This window comes from Euprymna scolopes, chromosome 26 (genome assembly GCF_053919585.1).
Source record: "Euprymna scolopes isolate OS-2025 chromosome 26, ASM5391958v1, whole genome shotgun sequence".
Taxonomy (NCBI): Eukaryota; Metazoa; Mollusca; class Cephalopoda; order Sepiida; family Sepiolidae; genus Euprymna; species Euprymna scolopes.
Window position 1 is genome coordinate 33,944,243 of NC_136507.1, and position 23,732 is coordinate 33,967,974.

Genomic DNA, 23,732 nt, shown 5'->3' on the forward strand with positions numbered 1-23,732 from the left:
TTCTTATTTGCTTTTCATAACAAAGAGAAGAGCGCAGAAAAAAATACTTGCTTTTCAATCTGTTGCTTTTTGGCGTTTAGTTTCCTCTTTGCACTCTTTCAAATCTGATTACTGTGTGATCCGCAGATAAGCTTGCAATGACCCAGATGCCTGACATGCGGGATCTGAATACTCTAAAACGTTTTCGTTTACATTATTACCAGACAGGCAGCAAAATCCCACCCCTACACCGTAAATATTCCTATATGCCATAAAACCTCATACTCAAATAGCTTCTTCCCTCAAACTGCTAGACTTTGGAATTCCTTCCTAGGCACCTGCATCCCTGACCGTACTGACATGCAGAAGTTCAAATGTAATGTGAACAGACATCTAGCTGGTCAACTCCCTACATAGTATCCCGGCAAATCTGGTTCCGATTAGGAGCCCCATTACAACTCAGTGGAATTTCCCCTGATTCGGAGTGAATAAAGAGTAAAAGAAAAAACGCAGTACGATATTATATTCCGAATAGCCTATTGTAGCAATAAAAATTGAAATGTGACTTAGCAAATGCAAAGTGTAAATGGTCAGCTTCAATTAGGATTCAACTTTGGAAACCCGACAATGATGAGCTTTTATTTGGCTGGGTAGTATGCGCAACACGTGTTATAATGTTTATGAGAATGAAAGTAATTGTTGTCCGGTTAAATGGATAATTACAAATGATTTCGTTATTAAACAATACTTGAGTAATTAGAATCCGGATATAGACAAAGTACATTCTTTAAACGCCAATTGTAATTAAAAACTAATTTGATATTCTATTTTTGTTGTAGTCTGACCTAAAATAAAATAGTAATTCACTGCTCATATATATATATATATATATATATATATATATATATATATATATATATATATACACCAAAATATAGGTATTCAAGAGAGAAAATTCGTAAATTTACCGATGTAATCAGCAGTGTTCAATAAAAAAAATGATCACTATAGACAAATCTACATGGTCGCGACACTGGACACGCTAATGTTACGGACAGATGATCGGTCAAGACAGGAAGTATTCGTCAGACGACTTAATAAAGTTTCTCTTTCATTGAACAAGTCCGGATCTTAAAATTATTAGTATATCCAGTGTCTTCACCATATAATTTTTTCTAATGTAAATATATATATATATATATATATATATGTGTGTGTGTGTGTGTGTTTGTGTATGTATATATATATATATATATATATATATATATATAAGTATATAGACGTCAAGATATTGTAGAATAAACAAAGAATACGAGAAAAAAAATGAGAAAAATCTCCTATTCCATACAATTTCAAAGATAAGCTTTTCTCCTCACAGGAAAAAACATTAGGAATATATAGATAAAAGTTTAACTTTGCTCGCTGGCACAATATTTTAAAACGGTAGTTATAAACGTTTTTGAAGAAAAGTAAAAGTTTATAGAAAAACATTAAAAAAAACTAACTCAGCAATGTCCAATAATTAATGTTGCAGAAATCCGCTGAGAGTATGAGGTTCGTATTGGGTAGACACAATAAGGGATTCAAAAACGTGTTCTTTAAAAATATCCAGGGATGCAGAAAATGTCTATATAGAGTAATGTGGTCGATGATAGAGCAGAATAGAGTGGAGGCGTAAATGATAATTCTGTACTGTTGTTGAGGATAGAGGGCGAGCAAAGAGGCGGTATTTATTTGCTCTCCCACCGAGCAAATTAGGACAAGGCCGATTTTTAATGTGGGGAGTGAAGGGAGGGGGAAGGGAAAAGGGGACCAGCTCCTGAGAGGTGGGAAATGGGAGCTGAATAGTGATTTGCCAGCTTGCCCTAGTAGGGTTACCCCTACATGGACCAGAAGATTGCCACAAGCAATTCTAATAGAAGAATTCTACTCAAAATATATTAATACCACACCCGGGCGAAACCCGGTCGAAAAAGACGCGTAAATATATTTTAATTCGTGCAGAAATGGTGTCATAACATTAAAATCTGAGACTGTAAAAAACAAAGATTTATTATTTATTATTAAGAGTTTATATTAATGGCCTGGCAAAGACACAGGGGAAACAACTGACGCAGACAAAATGAAGCTGACCTGTAGTACTCTATATATACAAATGTCGGCAAATTTGGGCATATTATATTGGCTGAAAATATATTTTTCAGCAGTTGTCATAAAGTTTTAACGACAGAATACAAAGCCTGCAAATTTCATGTAGTTTTGTCCCATAGAACTAAAGTTATAAGCATTTCAATATTGAATTTGGCAACCAATATAGATATATCCATATATAGATATACCAACTTTTTTGGCAAATTTCTAAATTCAAACTCTAAGCGACTATTGATCAGAATTAAAAAAAAAAAAAACAATAGCTCGTTGGAAAGGTAATGACCTGAATTGTGTAGTGGACGATATGCCATTTGTGCTAAAGGTCGCACATTAGAGGATCATCCATCATCCGAGCCCATTTTGGGGACTTTTATTGCAGTCATAAAATGTTTTAATCATAGTCATCTGTTTTCCTAGTTTTGCATATGAATTACGAAATATCTGATATTTCTCCAAAACCTCTGGTCTTGATGAAGGCGAGACTAAAACTTGCTGATGTGGTTTCAAATGATCTGAAATAACAACAAGGGGAGACTTGATTCCAAATATTTCTCATATGTTATATCTCTCTTTTTGGTTTTCATACACAAAGTAAATTTCACAGTTTACAAGGATTATTTGATACTGGATATATTCATAATCGTACCCTATTCCCAAAGGAAGGGAAATATAACACACACACACGCACACACACACACACACGCACACACACACACACGCCTGTATATATATATATATATGTGTGTGTGTATATATGTATATACACACACATATATATATATACATACACACACAAATATATATACACACACACAAACATATATATATATATATATCTATATATATATATATATATGTATGATGGAATAGGAAGCGGAAGACCGGAGGCTCGACGTTTCGCCCGTATTATGCGGGCTTTTTCAAGAGGTGTGGTTACACTGAAAAAGCCCGCATAATACGGGCGAAATGTCGAGCCTCCGGTCTTCCGCTTCCTTTTCACATCATAACGTCGAATCGTATCCATTTTAAAATTCATATATATATATATATATATATATATATATATATATATATATATATATATATATATATGAATTACTGATGAAGTGAATTGATATCTAAACAAATCCGTAAACGCTCATATAGTGATCTGTTGTTCATTTAGAATTTTTTAGCAACGTATGCGAATAATATGTCATACGTTTGTTTTTATGTAACGTTTGTTCGTCTCCCCTTTTTCAGCTGGTTCGTATGACTTGATACCAAATTGTAAGAGCATACTTCTTCAAAACGAAAACTTTTGCAGTCAGAACGTGTCGGCGATGAAACTCTGCCATTCATCCTGCAAGTTTCCGTTTCCACTTACTTTCAAGAACACCAAAGGTATTTTTAAAAAATTAAACCACGGTTCTATCCTTAAAATGCGTCCATTCAATCTACGCGTTTAGCAATGTAAAACAGATAGAGCCCCATAAAGAGATGAAGGGACGTATTTACTATGCTAATTACAATGGATTTATTCTAAAAACAAAAATAACTTTACTTTGCAACAAACAAGATATATTGTCTTTTGGCTAAGAAGAAAGTGTAGCATCTGTTCTAATGCTGCGCGTAATTTATTCTCTTCTATTTTCAGCCAGTGCAGAAAAAATATTTTTAGACTTGAGCTATTTTATTTTAATCCAGAGTGCTTCTTTTCTAACAGAGCCGCTGATACTTGTGTAGCAACAGCAGCAGCAGCATGCAAAGCCAACTGGGCGATGTGACGTCACAGCAGAGGTAAAAAGGACACACGAAGGACAGCAATGTTCGCAGGAGGCGTGGTCGGTGTTTGGAGAATCACGCATTGGAGACGTGTTCGAAAACCTGTTCGTAACACGGAGGAGTTGTAAAAGAAAGTGCTCGAGATACGAGTGTTCGGAGAAGTGTTCGGAACACGTGTCACGTGTTACAGGCAAGATAAAAAGCCACGCACGGCCAGAAATGGAGAGATGAACTGTTTAAATATTTAGAAAAAAAATGCGTTTTCAGAAATGCCAGATATAACGCGTTTTATTAAACAAAAGAAGAATGAGAGTTGAGTTTTTTTTTCGCCTGTTTTTCCTATCTTCTATTTACTTGCGACGGAATCTACAAAATGTTTGGGCTGTTAAAATAAAACGACATTGGAAAAAAATGGTATACAACGTTACAGCTTGCGTTATCGATCATACAAATAAATGAAAACGCTTAAAATATAATTTATAATATGGAAAAATTCTATCCTATCTCATTCTGTGAAAATATTTTTGACAACTTTGTTCATTGTTTGAATTTTGAGATGAGGATTGATTCGCCATAATATTTAGATTCTTCGGACTACTGTTTTCATCTTCAGTCAATGTAACCGCATACCTTCTATACGAAGTCAAGAATTGGCGTTAAGTTTTTTTTCCCTATCTTCAGTTTCATTGTGACGGAGTCTACAACGTGTTGTGTTTGTTAAAATGTAACGAGATCGTATAAATGTGTACAACGTTACGCATTCTGACGAGGTAGGTTTTCCCCAAATGTAGTCCTAAGGAATTCGCAACTGAATTTGTGTTGCTCATACTGAGAATTGAACGTTTAACCCTAAGAAAAGTATAACTTACGACTACGTACAGTTGTAGCATGAATTTTAGGAATCTTATATATATATATATATATATATATATATATGTATGTATAAGATTCCTAAAATTCATGCTACAACTATATATATATATATATATATATATATATATATATATATATATATATATATATATATATATATAAGGAGAGAGTGAAAGAGAGAGTGGATAAAAGATTAACAACTGTAAAATCATCAATCTGCCTCAGAAGGAGAAACATTACATAATCAGATTATGTGCACGATTGTTTCGAAACGATATCCATTTATTCACTTAAATATTTACAAGAAAAAATAATTAAAAATGAATATTTTTATATATCGTCTCCTCATCAGCACAAATGGGGGGGGGGAGGGTTAGGATTGGGAAAGACAACAAATGCAATTTCTACATATTTTATTTGTAAATATTTAAGTGAATAACCAGATATCGTTTCCAAAACGATCGTGCACATAATCTGCTTTTCTTTTATATTTCTCCTTATGAAGCCGATTAATAATTTCACAATTGTTAATCTTTCAACTCTCTATTAATATAGCTCTAGGTAATTACACCTATCGAGTTTATCGTTTATCTACAATACTCTGAGCACAGCACCTTTAAAATATTAATACACTAGCAGTTCAGCCTGGCTTTGATCGGGCACTATGTACTGTTCATAACTTCATATATATATTTTATATATATATTAAAAGGTTTGATTCATGTCCAGGTAACCTACATCTAAAATTTCAAGTGCTTCGACCCAAAATTGACGGAGGAGTTGGGTAGAATGTGCAAAGATACGATCTTGCAATATTCACCTCTTGACAGCCAAATTTTCGCTCAACAACTTATTTAAAAGCATGCTGCGTGTCTGATTACCCTTCATGTAACATTTCAAAAGTTTAGACCAAAAATTGGCTGAATAGTTTGCTAGAGACCGCCAATGTAAAATCTGAATGGAAGAGCGTCCAAACTCAACACTCAATTGCTAAAAAAACTCGCTAAAAAACCGCTCCGCAATCTTCTTATAGTAAGGTAACGGGTAAGGGCGGAAGAGGTCTGGGGTTTCATTCAGCCAATCTATCTTCATAGCGTCAGAATTGAATTCGCTCTGATTGACTAAATTGGTAAAATCACCTTTGTGTATTAAGTAACTTTCCATCAGAAATTTCTTGCACAGGACACCTCGAAACCTTTGCTCCAAGTTCATATCCGATAGAAAACAATTGTGCCTATATTCTACATCATGGAATGGTTTCATCCACAAAAGATTATTATTATTATCATCATCATCAATCCCTAAATTGCCCAGCTTAAGTTATTTTTCCTTCTTTTAACTTGTATCATCAACCAAACAACCTGAATTAACAAGACAATCGGAGGCTGTCTGGGATTTTTTACATCATAAACAGCTCTAATTCAGCTCTAATTTAACCGTTACTGATGTAATTTTTGACCATCACAAATGGTTGGATTGTATTCGTTTCCTTAGTTCACCTACGTTCCAAATGGCATAGTTGAGTTTTCACCGTGCATACGGTTCGCGCTCGTCACTGACCTATCCTTAATCAGCCTCGTAGCTTCTTTTTTCGCTGACAGACAACGTCCAGCGATACTTCATCGCTTAGCAAAGCCAACAAGTTTGTACAGGGGTTTTCGTTGACTATCAGTCGACCTGTAAAAGAATTAAAGTTCATGCAGCATGCACTAATTATGCAAAAGTTCTTATATGTCTACACAAGAAATGGTTATATATGTGTCCTTTTGTAGTTCATTTTGAAAACAAAAGTTCAGTTCAAGTCAAGGGCGATTACTCATCTTCTACTTAGATTTTTTTCCATGTTATCTCCCCTTGAACTATTGCCTAGTTTGATCTTGGGTTAAACCTTTACTCCAATAATAGTTCGTCAAAAAAAAAAAAAAATCCCACGATACGGTTATTAAGTTCATATCTCTATCTACAATATTTTTTCCCTTTTTATTTCAATTACATCACTTTTAACCGTTGGCACTTATGGGGTCAACGTTTTTGTTTTTTCGAGGGCAGTTCTTCCAGTTTTTTTTTTTCGGCAAAAAATTGTAATCAACCTATCTAGGGACGACCATTCGTTTTTTTATAATATTATTATTATTATTATTATTATTATTATTTTCAACCATCTAGATGCGTGTTTTATTTTATTCAAATTAAAACAACGTTTCTATATGAAATCTCATCCTTGACGTTATTCTCACGTTGCCTACGCACAGTTACAACATTTCAAAATACAACCGCTAGATACAACGCGCGGCTCTTTACAAATAGACTTCTTTCTCCAAATTTACCACATGGCGAGGAAAAAGAAAAGGAAATAAAAGAAACAAAACAACACACTGAAGATGGAGTATACCTCTGAAATATATTTGTGATAAATTTCAAACAAGTAAAATATTTTTTTATTTTCCTATTATTACGTTATGATTTGGCTTTCAAGCGCACTTGATGCGTAATTTATTTTATTCAAATTAAAACAACGCTTGTATATGAACTCTCATCCTTGACTTCAATTTCATTTGTTTTATTATTTCATCTCCTGGACCTTGGGCCCTGTCGGTGGGGCATTAGAATACACCGACTGCATCCCCCCCCCTTCAGAGATTAAAAGTCCCTCAATGGGGGTCCTGGATATGACCTTAAACTATATCCAATGGTAAGGCCCAGCTTGTGGATTTTAGGGAGTGTGGAGCCACCCTTTAATTGCCATTGCTCCCAGGTCCACTCTGACCCAGAGTGGTAGTACCTGTTAGGGTTCCAACTATGGGTTAAATAGAAACCGACTTGAAAACAACAAATATATTCTATGAAAATTTTTTTCTTCAAAATCTTTGGATTCGGCATTAAATAACCCGAAAAGGGTTGATATGCCGTAAAACAAAAACAACCAACGAACCAACCTGGACCTTGGTACTCAGGGTACTTTTTTCTACTTAAGTGGAATCGAAGTCTGTATCTGTTCTGATTGGGGTCATCTCGGTTTCATATGAGTTTTTATGATGGCACCCCTCGCCATCGCTGTAGGTAAACCTGATGTGTTTCTTACTCTCAATTTCTTTCACCCGTTTTCTTACACACTATATCAATATGTTATGAAATTTAACATAAATGTACTTTATGTGTCTGGAAGAGTTCTTACATCGGATATCAATGTGTTATATTGGCAAAAAAATACAGGGATCGCGCATCAACTCCCTCATAGCATGTACGTGTGGGTTTGTGCGTGTATGAGTTCTCTATGGACTCCAAAAGAGATGGGCCGATTTTTATGAAATTTAACACAAATGTACTTTATGTGTCTGGAAGTGTTCTTAGATCGGATGAGTGTCGGAATGTCTCCGATAAGTATCGGAAATCTATAATTGACAAAATTGTATTAAAGGAAAAACTAGTTCAATGTTGACCAAAGTTAATATTGCAAGTACATTTAAGATATTTTATTACTGCACAACCAAAAAGATTTGACGTATAAGTAGATTCTTTGATAAGAGAATGGCACGCTTGAAATATAAACGGATTTGCTTAGAAAACAACTGAGCCATCATACTGAACTTTTTGCATTTTATACCTTAATTAAAGGTCTTATGTAAAATAATTAAATACAATAAGCAGTAGGCTCTTTACAGTACTATGTAAAATACAATGTATTATAATAATAATAATATTAAGTAATGTACTTAATATAAGTCCAGTTTACGGGTTAAACTGAATGTATGGTGATTAGGATAACCTCTAACTGAAAAAATAGGATTTTAAAAATCGATTTATGCTATATTTCAAATCAATTTGCTATATTTTAAGGAATACATGTATGGACGAGAGAATCTGTTACTAAATAAAAAATATATATATATCAATTAAATAAGTGCAATGAATATGAAAACAATAAACATTTGCTTAGAATAAAACTGAAAACATAACAATTAAACAACTTATCTTTAAACACCTTCCGTCTGAATGAAAAATATTAAAGATATCTTTTTCTTTTGATTCAGGTCAGCGTTCCGGACAAAGTTTAAAAATGAGCCGTTTTTAAAACGCTTCTCTCGTTATTTACAGGTGGATTTCGTGATGTTTTAAGAATACGAGATATGTACGAGAGAGGGAGGAAGTTGGGGAGGAGTAAAAAGAAGAGAAATTTTCAAATCTATTTAGTCTATATTTCAATGAATACATGCATGGACGAATAAATATGTTACGAAAAGTAAAATAATAAATATATATTAAAGAACTGCAACCAATATAAAAATAATTAACATTTGGCCAAAATAAAACAGAAAACATATAACAATTAAGTCGTCGCGAGGAGACATGTGAAGCTTCCTCTCGGTGCATTAAGACTGCTCCCGAACTAGAGCAACCAATCAATGGATTTGATTGAGAAATAGGCGATTTAACCAATTTTCATGAAATTAATACTATTGGAAGCGTGGAACATTTATTGATCCTCATTCAATCCCGGACAACATCGGAACTCCCTGCTAGTAACAATATAAGCACGATATACTATTTGATTAATAATCATATGAGTCATATTAAACAAGATTTCCTGAATTTTCATTTCTTCGCAAGATACCTTTGGAATAAACCGTAAATTGTAAATATTTTCAAGAATTATCCATTAACCCCTGTACATTATCCAGACTATAATCAGGATTCTAGGCATATGGTTTAGTAGCATTATATCTTGATTTTAGTCTTTGTAAAGCGCATAAATATGGCGCAAAACTGTTCTTTTCGGGAAATAAGTTTTACCCGTCCTAGGACGGGTATTATTCTAGTTCAATATAGTTTACGAGTCACTCGGTCACAACAATGTCATATTTACAATAATTAATACATCTATAATACTTCAGACGGATGCAAATGTGTCCTTTATATAAAACCGAAATGTATGTCAGTCGATACGCTGTACTTAAATACCCTTGCTGACCTTTCCAATTCAACCCAAATTCGCTCGTGGGTCAGCTTTAATATTCGATTGTTATAAACTATATTCCTTGCTATACTTAAGCAGAGCAGAACTAAATATGATTGTAGGTTCTCATCAACAATAGCGATCTTGCTTGGCTAAATGTGGCATTCTCCATAAAAGTACAGTGAATACGCTCCATAGTTATAGAGCTATAGTTATAGAGCTATAGTTATAGAGCTATAGTTATAGAGTCATAGTTATAGAGCCATAGTTATAGAATCATAGTTATAGAGCTATAGTTATCGAGTTATAGATCTAGAGCCATAGTTATAGAGCCATAGTTATAGAGTCATACTTATAGAGCCATAGTTATAGAGCCATAGTTATAGAGCCATAGTTATAAAGCCATAGTTATAGAATCATAGTTATAGAGCCATAGTTATAGAATCATAGATCTAGAGCCATAGTTATAGAATCATAGTTATAGAGCCATAGTTATAGAATCATAGATCTAGAGCCATAGTTATAGAATCATAGTTATAGAATCATTGTTATAGAGCCATAGTTATAAAGCACTTGTTATAGAGCTACCGTTGCGGAATTAACTCTGGGTTTTTTGATACGGCTCTTTCCAGCAAGTTCCTCACGTCCTTAACATTGACGGACTAAACACGGCGATCAAAGGCTGCTTCTGTTATGAGTGCAAGCCATAAAGACGAGGGACCAGAATCAGTTTAGAATTCTGCTTCACCTCCTGAGCTAGGTTGTGAGTTGGCCACTACGGCGTTTCTTCCAGCTGGGTCGTAGTGTTGGGTTAATGACTTCACGGATTACATCACCTGGGTGTCGTTGAAGGGCAAGACAGATTCAAGGAAGGCATTTTTGGAGAGAGTGGATCTTGCACCGAACATGAACTTTACTATTTAATTGGAAGTTATTATTGAGAGTGTTATTTATTAATTTATTTATTGCGGACTATTTCCCCCATCTCATTTAGTCGTTGTTTCACGATGTTTCGGCCAACTATTCCTCTAGCATTCGTCAGGTGGTAACCGCGACGGATAGGAACTCTGAATCTCCTAACTGCACCCTCGGCAATTACTGCCTTCCATAGTTGTTTTCGTTTCACTACGTTTTTTGCCGAAACGTCGTGAAAGAACAACTAAATAAGATGAGGATAATAGTCCACAATAAATAAATTAATGAACTTTACTGTTGGAGACAAACTGCTTTCAGCAGATACAGAGAGTGTGGAGTAGGCAGTGATTGTCGCATACCTTCACCTTGCATAGGCCAAATCTCGCAGCTATAAAACAAGAGTCTGGTATATCCTGTCTTTGTCGTTCAGCTTTATTTCATTTCGAGACCAAATTTGTTATCGAAGTAGATAGAAGGCGGTGCAAGCATTGTTTGTGCGGTTGAGAATGCCCCCCCCACCAACTTGTTGCGGTTATGATAGAGCCAAGATACTTGAGCTGATTGATATCTTCAAGGTTTCTCGGCTGAGGACAACCAGTTGTTTTTCATTTGGAAGGGGATCTTCCCAAAGTAACTTTATATACGCTTCATACTTAATTCTCGTATGACTCTATCGAAAAAATTATATTATGTTGACCAAATCAGTATGCTCGCCAACGATATTCAACATAGACCAGATTTTTCGATAGTGGATATCAAATTTACAAGCGGTCCCAAATCATATGTATATTGCGGTCAGGGGGCCATGACGATGTTAGGATTTTGCAAAACGGTGTCCACGTCTTGCAACGTAAAATGCATGGAATGCCTATATAATAACTGTAGTGTCTGTATAAATAACAACACGAACGCAGAAAGTAAAGGTATAACAAATATAATAAGACGAAAAGACAATACATATTTACAAAGGTGCAGTTGTACTGCAGTTGGAAGATTGTCCGGCAGAGGGCGTGTTAAAGTCTTTCTTGGAGCAACTGGCACATGCGTCTTGCCTATCCGGCGTTCGAACACAGCTCTCCGGTCTTGCTGACTTGATACCTTTATCTATATCTTGTTCACCCATGTATGCTAATTAGTGGGCGTCCCCACAACAATAACCCATCTGATAATGGCCATGCTTAACGTTTCTTAACTTCTGTGATCGAACGAGAACCAGCGTGTCCACGTGATTATGATATATATGATTTTAACAGTAGCAACATACTAAAAGAAAAGTTTTCTAATTTCTACTTATATATAGAATACATTTTCTCTGTGTGTATGTGTGTGAACTCGTTCCCTATATACTCTCAAATTGCTGAGCCAATATTTTGGAAATTTGCCATAAATGTACCTTATGTATCTAAAAATGTTCGTAGATAGGTTTTGCTTTGGAATTATCCCTATAAGTATCAAGAATCGATAATTGAAAAAAAAACTGATAAAAAACATGGACAGTTCGATTTTGTACATAAGTTAACACCGTTACACTATCTAATACCACAAATGCATTTGAAAAGTTTTATTCTCGTACAAGCTGAAAGATCCGGCGTATTAAATCAACAGTAAGTTCTTTGACAAGACAGGAGCGCGTTCGAAATAAAAGTTTCTCTTTAGAGCAGAATTGAACCGTGATACTTGACTTTTGAATTTTAAATTTCATTCAAGTTATTATACGCAAATAATTTATCAAACCAACAGTAGGTTCTCTACAGTGCAACGTAAACTACAATGTCTTGTATACTAAGTCACTGCGGAGATGCATGTGAAACTTCCTCCCCTGGTGCACCGGAGTAGGTTCCATGATATAATCAACCAATCGATTTGATTAATAATGAGCGATTTCAACGATTTCGATGATAATAAAAATATTGAAAGTTTAGAACATTGGTAAACATTGATCCCTATTCAATCACTGGCAACGTCGAGTCTCTCTGCTAGTGTTAGCAAAACTTCACTTTCTTGCAACCACGACGTTTTTACGTAATTTATTAAATAAATCCTCAACCGCGAATTAGATTAGCACAACGCGTTGACTTTTAAATTACATATGAGAATATAATATATAAGAATATCAGTTCCACAACGGGTAAAATAAATATAGCAAAAGATTAGTCGTGCCCTTTTTTTTATGTCACATTACATTGAAAGTTTGCACATATATGCCGTATATTTCAGCGTATAAGACGACCCTTAATGTTAAAAAAAATCATCTTTAAATACCAATATTTCATAAGATACCGAGTATTGCAATCTCTAGCCTAAGCTAAACAAACATGGTGTCGTGATTTATGACTCGTCTTCTACAACCAATATATGATAACATTTTGTACCTTGTTTTATCTGACGGTCACCTTATTCGCCTAAATATACAGTACAATAATAATAAAAAAAACTTACTGTAGTGTTTAAACGCACCCATCATAAAATATAATTAAATTTACTCGCACACAAATAAACATCATTATAGACAATATATGCGGTCCTGCTTTTCCTCAAACAGAAAACAACATGGCTGACGAGAGTCTAACATTATTTATGATTTACCATTAACTGCCCCCTTATGTAAGGCTTGAAACCGACGGTACCAATGTTTTTCTGACCTTCTGTACAATTTAAAAAAAATAAATATTAAGCTCTTATAGCGAAAAAGTTTATTTTCTTTGTAATCGAGCACTTTGTTGGAATTATTTCCCAAGAAACAGTAAACAAATATATATATATATATATATATATATATATATATATATATATATATATAGTCATCCACATACAGTACTGTTTCGCTGTTTCACAGCTCATCAGTGCGGCTAGACAGGCAACTACCTCAAGCCAGGATTGAAACGCGACCGTTTGTACGGCAGTCAAGGCTCCTAACCATTACGCTATTGGCGGCTGCTTGAACGAGTAGTGAGTTTAACGATATTTTTAATATCGTCTGAAATACCTCCGCTCGATTTGTTTTACACAAAGAGCGTCGCTTATATGCTAATGGTAATTCGTGTTTCACTTCTCAATATGCTCAACTCAAGGTGAGGAGCACTATAGTCATCCACATACAGTACTGTTTCGCTGTTTCACAGCTCATCAGTGCGGCTAGACAGGCAACTACCTCAAGCCAGGATTGAAACCCGACCGTTTGTACGGCAGTCAAGGCTCCTAACCATTACGCTATTGGCGGCTGCTTGAACGAGTAGTGAGTTTAACGATATTTTTAATATCGTCTGAAATATATATATATAATTTATTTATACAAACATTGATGGCTACATATGTGCATACATGTTTCTGTAATCACCCGCGTTGAGCCTGGCAATATATATATATATATATATATATATATATATATATATATATATATATATATATATATTGTCAGCCCCCTTAAGAACTCGGTTCTTATTGTTGAGCACTCTAAGTCGAAATTAAATTCGATCACTTATAGCTCATGTGTTATAAGTATAAGATCACTCTAGCCGTCCACACATGTATACAAATGTAAATTTCAACTGTATTTCTCACGGTCAACGTTGGTCGTGTGGTTTGTTCCTTGCTAATGGAGTAAGAGCTAGCTTAATGGCAGAGTTCGAATCTCTTGACCGGCTGTAATCGTAACAGCCTGCGCTTATGATTCCCGAAATAATGAAACATTACTATCTTTAGGGATTTTAAATAATGATGGTTTTATATATATATATATATATATATATATATATATATATATACATATATATATAGGTGCATGCTGAGAAAAAAAAGCGTTCAGTTTTCTTAAACTTCAACCATCTATTATGACCCCTTAAAATTTATTGGTTTTGGGCTCAAATCAAGCTAGTAAGTTAGATCCATGTCCAAGGAACTTATATCTAAAATTTCAAGTGTTTAGACCCAAAGATTGCGGGGGCGTTTGGTAGAGTTCTCAAAGATCAAATCGTTGAACTTTGACCACTTAACAGCCAAATTTCTGGCCGAAAACAGATCATAAAGATTTTCCCAAATCTCAGTACCCTGTATATCAAATTTCCAGTCTGTAGACTTAAAATTGACAGAGTTATTGCGTAGGGAAATGTACAAAGACACACACACAGACACGTTCACTTATATATATATATATATATATATATGTGAACGTGTCTGTGTGTCGGTGTACATTTTTCTTCGCAATAACTCTGTTAATTTTAAATATACAGACTCGAAATTTGATATACAGGGTACTGAGATTTGGGAAAATCGATGTAATCGGTTTTCGGCCAGAAATTTGGCTGTTAAAGGGTCAAAGTTACACGATTTGACTTTTGAGAACTCTACCAAACTCCTCCGACAATTTGGGGGTCTAAACACTTGAAATTTTAGATATCGGTTCCTTGAACATGGATCAAACGTAATAACTCGATTTGAGCCCCAAACAATAAATTTTAAGAGGTCATAATCGAGATTAAACTTTTAAAAAATTGACCGTTTTTTTTTTTTTTTTTTTTTTTTTTTTTTTTGCTCAGCACACAACTCCAAACACCTTGGCAACGCCGGGCACCCATGCTAGTATATATATATATATATATATATATATATATATATATATATATATATATATATATATATATATATTTAAAGAACTTTGTGTTTGTGATTGCGTTCAGCATTGACTCAAAAATGGCTGGGTCGATTTTTATGAAATTTCACATCCCTTCTATTATAACACTAATAATTAGCAAAATACTTTCCGATAACATACTGGCCAGTGTATGTGATGTTGCTTGCCTCTAGTGATCAGTGGTCACTGCTCCAGTTTTCATGACTATAGACAGGCCGAGGATGTCTCAATATTTCGGTTATGGTTCTATCATTTACATGAATCTATAAACATTCACGATGTAAAAAGTCTTTATGAATCCGCTTGTATATTTGCCCCTTGTTTAGTTGCTGTATTTTAAAAGCAATCCAAATTAATGGAGATAATCTATTTAGAACGAGCATTTGTTCTCCTGGGCAACTGGTAAACCGCATCCGCGTGACTGTGGCGTAATCGCTCACATCGCGAATTATGTGCAATCAGTCAAGCGAACAAAGCGGCGCTCCCAGGGCATATCAGACGCCAATTGTAACGGAATTAGTTCCTAATTAATCACATGTTCTCTGGGAAGATCATTTTAGCCATCATCAAATAGTTGCATAATTAAATGAATTTTCTGTTTGTACGTATATACTCGAAAAATAGGAAATACTTTTGTGCACAGGAAAACAGTGGACACACACGCACACACGCACATACACACATATATATTAATTTAAAGGGGGTTAGAACAGTAGTCTAAAGAGCAGAGTGTATTTTAATGTGATAGTAAAATTACTAATTAAAATACAAAAAAGAACAGTGCTCGTTGTAATTCAGATATATAATAAGCTCGATAGGAAAATATCCTAGAGCTACTTTAATATTTAAATTATCAATCACATTAGTATATATATATATATATATATATATATATATATATATATATATATATATATATATATATATATATATATATATATATATACTAGTAGGGATACCCGAAGTTGCGCAAATTGTATGATGATCAACGAATGTTTCACACTTCCATATTTTTATTGTCATCGAAATCGAAATGAAATGAAATCGCCCATTTTTCAATGAGATCGATTGATTTCCTTAAAAATCACAATCTATATGATGTATCTACGTTTTGCTACATAAATATATAACATATAGTTGTTATATATCATTTTAAAATAAATTTCTTACGATTATGATAAGCTAGGAAGGGAACCCGTCGTTGCCTAGTATTGATTGCCTTTTTCTCATTGGGAACCTATTGCGGTGCAGCGGGCGAAAGCTTCACTTGCATCCCGGCAGTGACTTTTTTCACAATACGTTGTAGTCTACATTGCACTGTAAAGAATCTCGTGTTTATTTTATAAAATTGAAATTTAAAATGCAAAAGTCAATTATCATGCTTTAATTGTGTCTGAACAGAAACATTTGAAACGCGCCTCTGTCATATAAAATAATTTACTGTTGATTGTATATGTCAGTTTTTACAGTTTGTATGGTGACAATGTGTGACAAAAGTCTCAGAAATAAGCAGCCAAGGGTTGCGTGTGAGACGCTCAAAACTCGAAACCCGACTGATAGGACACAAAAAGGCCACATATGCTCAAATTCGACCGCGTTTTAATTTGCATATGGCAAATTCGAGCATATAAAAATCCTCTATTTCTTTGATTGGGGAGATTTTTTTTTTTTTTTGCTGCTGCTGCTGCTGCTCACTGGGAGTCATTTTGTACGTATTTCCTGTGTCAGTGAGAAAAAGAATGATGGACTTTTTCGTAATGTTAAGTCGATTGTCAGAGGAAAAGAGAACATTTTTGTGCACACAACGGTAAAAACTTTATTTTCAACACTTCACAATTCCTTGTATTTAAGTATAAAATGAAAAAGTCAAGTATCATGGTGCAATAGTAGTTAAACATTGATTTTGCGCCCCTGTCATATCAAAGAACCTCTTGATTTTATATGTCAGGCATTTCGGCTTGTGTGGTCATCAGACTTCTCAAATGCACCTGTGATGTAAGGGTGTGTAAGGTGTTAACTTTGATTAGAATAACCTGTTCCTTCTTTTATCGGATCATTTCGATTATCATTATCGATACCTATCGAACACATACCGATACATGACCTATGTAAGAACACAAACAGGAATTGTCCGTGCTGTTCAATAGAACATGCACACAGACACACACATTTATATATATATATATATATATATATATATATATATATATATATATATGGGATTAAAAGAAGAGTCTAAAGAGCAGAGTATATTTTAATGTATTAGAAAATTCATTTATGCAATGACAATAAAAGAAAAGAAAATAGTTCTCGTTGTAATGTAGATATATGCTAGGTTTATTTTTGGTGTCACCACCCAACCAATATTTTTGCTGATGAGGAGACTTTGTTTTAAAAAAAACTATATCATAAAATTATTGTCCAAGACTTACTGTCTATCACAATAAAAACATCGTTTCCGAAACGATCGTACTATTTATTAATTTTGTTTGTTCTTCCTTATTGAAACAGATTTTTAATTTTAATTATAAATTATCAACCATCTTACTCAATATATATATATATATATATATATATATATATATATATATAAATATATATATATATATATATATATATATATATATATAAACTATATCCGATATCCAGGCCTCAGCTTGCGGCTTTAGGGAGTGTGTAGCCATCCTTTAATTGCCATTGCTCCCAGGCCCACCCTGACCCGGAGTGGTAGTACCTGTTCTATGTCCCAACTATGAGTTAAATAGAAACCGATTTAAAAATATATTCTATTAAAAATTCTTTCTTGAAAATCACTGGATTCGGCATTAAATAACCTGAAAAGGGTTGATATGCCGTAAAACAAAAATAACCAACCAACCAACCAACCAACCAAAAGTTAAAAAAAAAATGACTTGAGTGTCATAATCGAAACCAAAACATTTAGCTGTTCAGCCGCGTTTTCTACTGTTTGAATAAGCGACGGATTGATAAGAACATTTTTAAATTAAAACATTTCAAACTACCTTAAAATTTGTGCTGACGCAAAAATTAATAGAAATACGTCGGTAAGTTTTAATGTATATTTTGCATTTCAACTTGCCGACATATTTCTGTAAGCGTTTTTCATCCATCCAACCAAATATTTTACTCATTATAAACCATTTTTGGTGTGTGATTACCATTTCCTGTTTTTTTAGTGTTATGTGGCCAGTAGTTTATGAGTTTATCGGTTAAATATTCACACACACAAACATCAACTGATTTATTTATATAAGTAAAAAAAAAAAAACTTTAACACCAGAAAAATTCAAGCTGAACGAAACAATACACACGAGAATATAAAAGAACAAAAAATTAAAAGGTTCACCACTCATTTTTAAACAAATTCAACGTCATTATACACATGTTTTTATATTTTTGTTTTATAAATTTCTCTAGTGACTTTTATGATTCCCTATTTGGTTGAAAAACCTGACGGGAGTTTGCGAAAATTTCCAAAATCTCAATGTGTAAGAAAAGAAATATAACTATATGCTTAACAATATAGATATCTATAATAGTTCTTAAAATCAAATCGGAGAGAATTAATAAACAAAAACGACGAGTTACAACTATATGTAAGTTTCTTGTTTTTGTTATTTATTTTTTGTTTCCTAGAATAATAATTAATTAATATATTGATTGTAGCAATTGTCTGTAGTAATGATCAATCTTTTAATTATAGAGAACCATCATTTTTACTAAGGGAGATACCATTTATCAAGGCCTGGAGGCCATTCGAGGATAATTTTTTTTCCGAACATATATATATATATATATATGTAAAATTTTAGTCATTCAATAAATTTAAAAATTTGTGACGTGAAATGGTTAAATTTCAAATCAAAAGATTTTTATTATTCTATGTAAGACAAAGAATACATTTGAAATATTTTAACTCCTTATCCTATAGGATTTCGATGTCTACCATCTCTTCAGAGGAGACAATATTAGCAAATAGTTATAATAGTATTCACCCTATTACTATTTGCTAAAATCAGTGAAACATGGAAAATCACAATTACATTTTTTTTTTAGCATTTAAATATCATAAAGTAAGGGAAGTTAATAAAAAAGAAACAACATGTAAACCATTAAAACTATTTGCTAATATTTTCTCCTCTGAAGAGGTGGTAGACATCGAAATCCTATAGGATAAGGAGTTATAATATTTCAAATGTATTCTTTGTCTTACATAGAATAATAAAAATCTTTTGATTTGAAATTTAACCATTTCACGTCATATTTTTTAAAATTTATTGAATGACTAAATTTTATTTATTTGCTCTATCTTGTATATCAAGCAATTTTTTATTTAGATGGGATAGTAATTATAGAATATTACTGCCAATAATATTCTGTAAGACTTATAATAGTAGGCTTCCATACTAGTTTATTGTAAGATAATTTTATTCTGAAGAATATATATATATATATATATATATATATATATAGTACTGATTCCAAAAGTTTAAAAAATGACTGCCATAAGCTAGAATCGAAACCAAAACATTTAGCGGTTCACCCGTTTTTCTTACCGTCTGAGCTATCGACAGATAGATAAGAAATGTTTTAAACAAAAACACTTAAAGCTATAAATGAAATCATATGAAATCATAATCTTATGAACAAGTATCGTCTTAAGCCAAATTTCATTTATTTTGTTTTTCTTATTTTCTCAGCCAATACAACGAATAAAAGAGTGCTACAAAAATGTAAATCTCCGGAGGTGATAAATGGAAACGTTCTTTATCAGAGAAAACGATCGTATCGCGTCGGTGATGAAGTCTTCGTGCATTGCCATCCTGAAGACCTATGGCAACAGAACACATCTTGCCTCTCCAATGGACAGTGGGACATCGGACGTGTATGTGGCAGTGCGTATACATTATTTTACTGCAATCTCTTTTCTTTCACTATATTTCTAGCGTCTGGTGGACTAATTACTAAATATATATATTTTTTATTCGTGTTTATTTTAATTACATAATTTCATTCTGACTGAATTGCACGATTTTTTTTTCAAAAATTATTATTTTTTTTGTTCGTATATTCTAACTTCTAGTATGCCCATTGCATTGGACTTACAGCAATGGATCTTGCTATCGCTTTTTCCAAGAACGTGTCAACTACGCAGTTGCTGAGAAAACCTGCAAGGTTTCTAACAGCGTTGTCGTGTCACCCGACGGACCATCGGAATTTCTTTTCATGCTTTCCCTTTCGTAAGTATGTGAACACTTATTTGCAACACTAATTTAATTAATCTAATATATAAAAGGCTATATGTCCGTCTGTGTGTCTGTCTCCATATTTTCAAACTCTATCTCCTCCGAAACTAAAAGTCGCAGGCCAGAGTCCTCAAATCATTGGATATTTTACTGACCGCTCTTTGATTTATCCTTTAGTCAGTTATAATAGTTTTTAAGGGGTCAAAAAGGGGCATTTTTTTTTAAATCGGTTTACAATTGGTACATTCATCTTAGTTTATTTTAATCGGTTCATATGCGTGTTACTTTGGTACAGTGGTAACGTCACCAGCTTTGAATGCTACGGTTTCAGCTCTAGCTGTAAACACTCAAATACTTTGTTTTTACTTTTGAAATCACGACTTTATAATAATATATACACAATCTGGACAAATTAAAATATCATATTTAAACGAAGTCTTTTAGATTTGTGCAAGATATAGGCGACTAAGGATTTTTATTCTGGACTCCCGAAATCAGAAGACATTTAACCATTCCTGTAATGATCCCTGTTGATTTTGCGGCGGGAGTTTATTTCTGTGCAGTTCTAGAAGGTCCACCCACATTGGCTGTGCCTTCTCGTTTTTAGAATAGGTTTGTTTAGTGCTAACACCCTGATGCGCCCTCACCGTGGAATGCCGACGGGGTTGCTCAGGCATTTTTGCAGGTAAGAGAGCCCCTCCTCCGAGGGCGCTGACTTTTCAATCATATTTTCCGACCCTGGTGTTTATGTTGGCAGTGGGAAAGAACTAAACAAAATCCGCATTTATTTCTAACGAACTGGACACACGGCGTTGCCTGGTCGTATAATACGCTTAAACATGATATTTTAGCAAGTTTGTATGTATTACGAGGAATAAATTGCCCGGTGAACTAATTTGCAAAAAAAAACAAAACAAAAAATAAATAAAAAAATAAATAAATAAAATAAAATACTACTACTACTACTAATACTAATAATACTAGTACTACTAATAATAATAATAATGTCGTTCACCATATTCCGTGTGTGTTTGTTTACAATATCACGTCAGCTGATATTTGGGCATAATGATCTTAAAAAGTATCTTTCTTCGTTTGTAGAAAAAAAAAGAAGATTTTTTCCAGAGGAATATTTTACGTTACTCTGACTAAGGTTACACCGGTGTAACGTAAAATATTCCATTGTAGAAAATTTTATATATCTATAAGAGATGAGATTCAATTTTTAAGATCGGACTCTTTCGATTTTAGATATTTTTGGCATGAATTTCTGTACAAAACTTATCCAAAAACACTGACAAAAATATAAATTACCTTTGTGTGAAATTCACAAAAGAGAGGCTCAGTCGTTTCGGGATCTATAAGAAAGGAACTCACACACACAAAGTGACTTTTATATAATATTAGAGATTCCACAAGTCGTCCTTGCTCAGCAAGTGTTTATCGCAAGAATTGCTAGGGCAAACTAAAGCAGAAGAGCTTCTGGTACAGAGCATCTTACAATGATACGTGTACTCATCAGTCAAAAAGGACCCATAAAATACATGTTTGAAATATTTATGTATGTCATTTTGGTGTTTGTGTAAAAAGTGGCCCTGTTTCCTGAATGAGTCGGTTTCTTTTTGCTGTTTTGGTAAGTTTCTTATTTCAGGTCAGCTTTATTATATCAGACATCAACATTTCGGTCAGTTCTGACAGCGCATGCGTGTTGACAACATGAAACGTATACTCTGATAAACAGAATGTGTCGTTATATTACGACGGGAACGTCTTAAACGTCATCACCACAAGTTTTATATCTCACTATATCAACATCTTTTTTTCTCTTTCTCTTCCTGTATATAAATCGGTTGAGAGAATATATATATATATATATATATATATATATATATATATATATATATATATATATATATATATATATACTAGCAAAAGTACCCGTCGTTCACTGGGTGCAAAAACAGCCTACAGAAAATGGACTCTGATTTATGAAAGTATAATAGGTTATGAAAAGGAAGGGTTGTAAAGAGATAGCTTCGAATTCGGGGGTATCAAAACCTAAGTAAAATATGATGAAAGTTAAAATAAAATAGACAAACCCCATAATTTATTATACCATACCTGTTCACACCGAAACACTTATCACAATATTCTGTTGATCTATATTAAAAAACCTTGTTAAACTTTGTGACTTATTTCCATCCTATGGAGGTCAGGCGCGAACGAACACCCCATAATTTTATTATACCATATTTCCTCAAACTGAAACATAATTATCAAAGTATACTTACGCAGATAGATATGAAAAGTCTTTATTAAAGTTTGTGCCTATTTCCATTCTATGGAGGCCAGGCGCGAACGCAGACCCCACAATTTTATTATACCATCCATATTTAAGTTAAAACATACTTATCAAAGTATTCTTATGTACATCTATATCAAAAACACTTACGTTACAGATAATACGTAATACTAATAACTATAAACACACAAGTTTATATATGTGTGTGCTTAAATAAAGGCATACAATTTTGGAAAATAAGCGTTTCAAATCCTTGTTTACAAATAAATATTGTAACAAGAAATAAGCTCAATGGTTTGCATTAACGTTAACCAGAGCTCATAATATTATAATACAATAGGATACAAAATTTCTGGCATTCGTAATATTTTTAATGCTAACGCTCTGAAAAATTAAACGAAACATAGATATTTCAATGTTTATTCTAAATATTGAATATGGAAAAACCGATGTATCCTACTGCATTAATAATACATATGACGCTCCCCATTTGGGGGTACCACATTGGACAAAGAAAAAACATGTATAATATGTTGGAATAGTTGCATATTATATGTTTAATCATGTGCAACCACTTAGCAAGGCCTAAACGCCATTAGAGCATAACGGTAAAATAGATGTCAGATGGACGATGCGACAAAATCTTATCGGTGGTGATTGGGTAGAATTTGATTTATTTAAAAAGAATTTGTTTACAATGGACTTGAAAATGACTGTTGTGATCAGCTGGAAAGCAACTTTGCTGTATGGTGATACACAGACGAGCTGTTCCATGAAAGATTTAGCTCGTGTAAGTTTCACATAGTTACAGGAAGAGATGGAGAGGGGAGAGCAAAATAGAAAATGGAGAGGAAGAGAAAGTTAGCAAGATAAATAAATATAGGTGGAAAGAGATAA

At 33.5% G+C, this 23,732-nt stretch overlaps 1 protein-coding gene across 1 annotated transcript in view; it reads left to right on the forward strand.

Moving 5' to 3' along the window:
- Positions 1-23,732, forward strand: part of LOC145247979 (protein SpAN-like) — a 301,691-nt gene that overhangs the window by 226,063 nt on the left and 51,896 nt on the right. Inside the window, exons 18-20 of the mRNA XM_080109637.1 lie at positions 3,373-3,513; positions 19,988-20,182; positions 20,371-20,527. Coding sequence (XP_079965763.1) covers positions 3,373-3,513; positions 19,988-20,182; positions 20,371-20,527 — 493 coding nt within the window. The remainder of the gene's footprint in view (positions 1-3,372; positions 3,514-19,987; positions 20,183-20,370; positions 20,528-23,732) is intronic.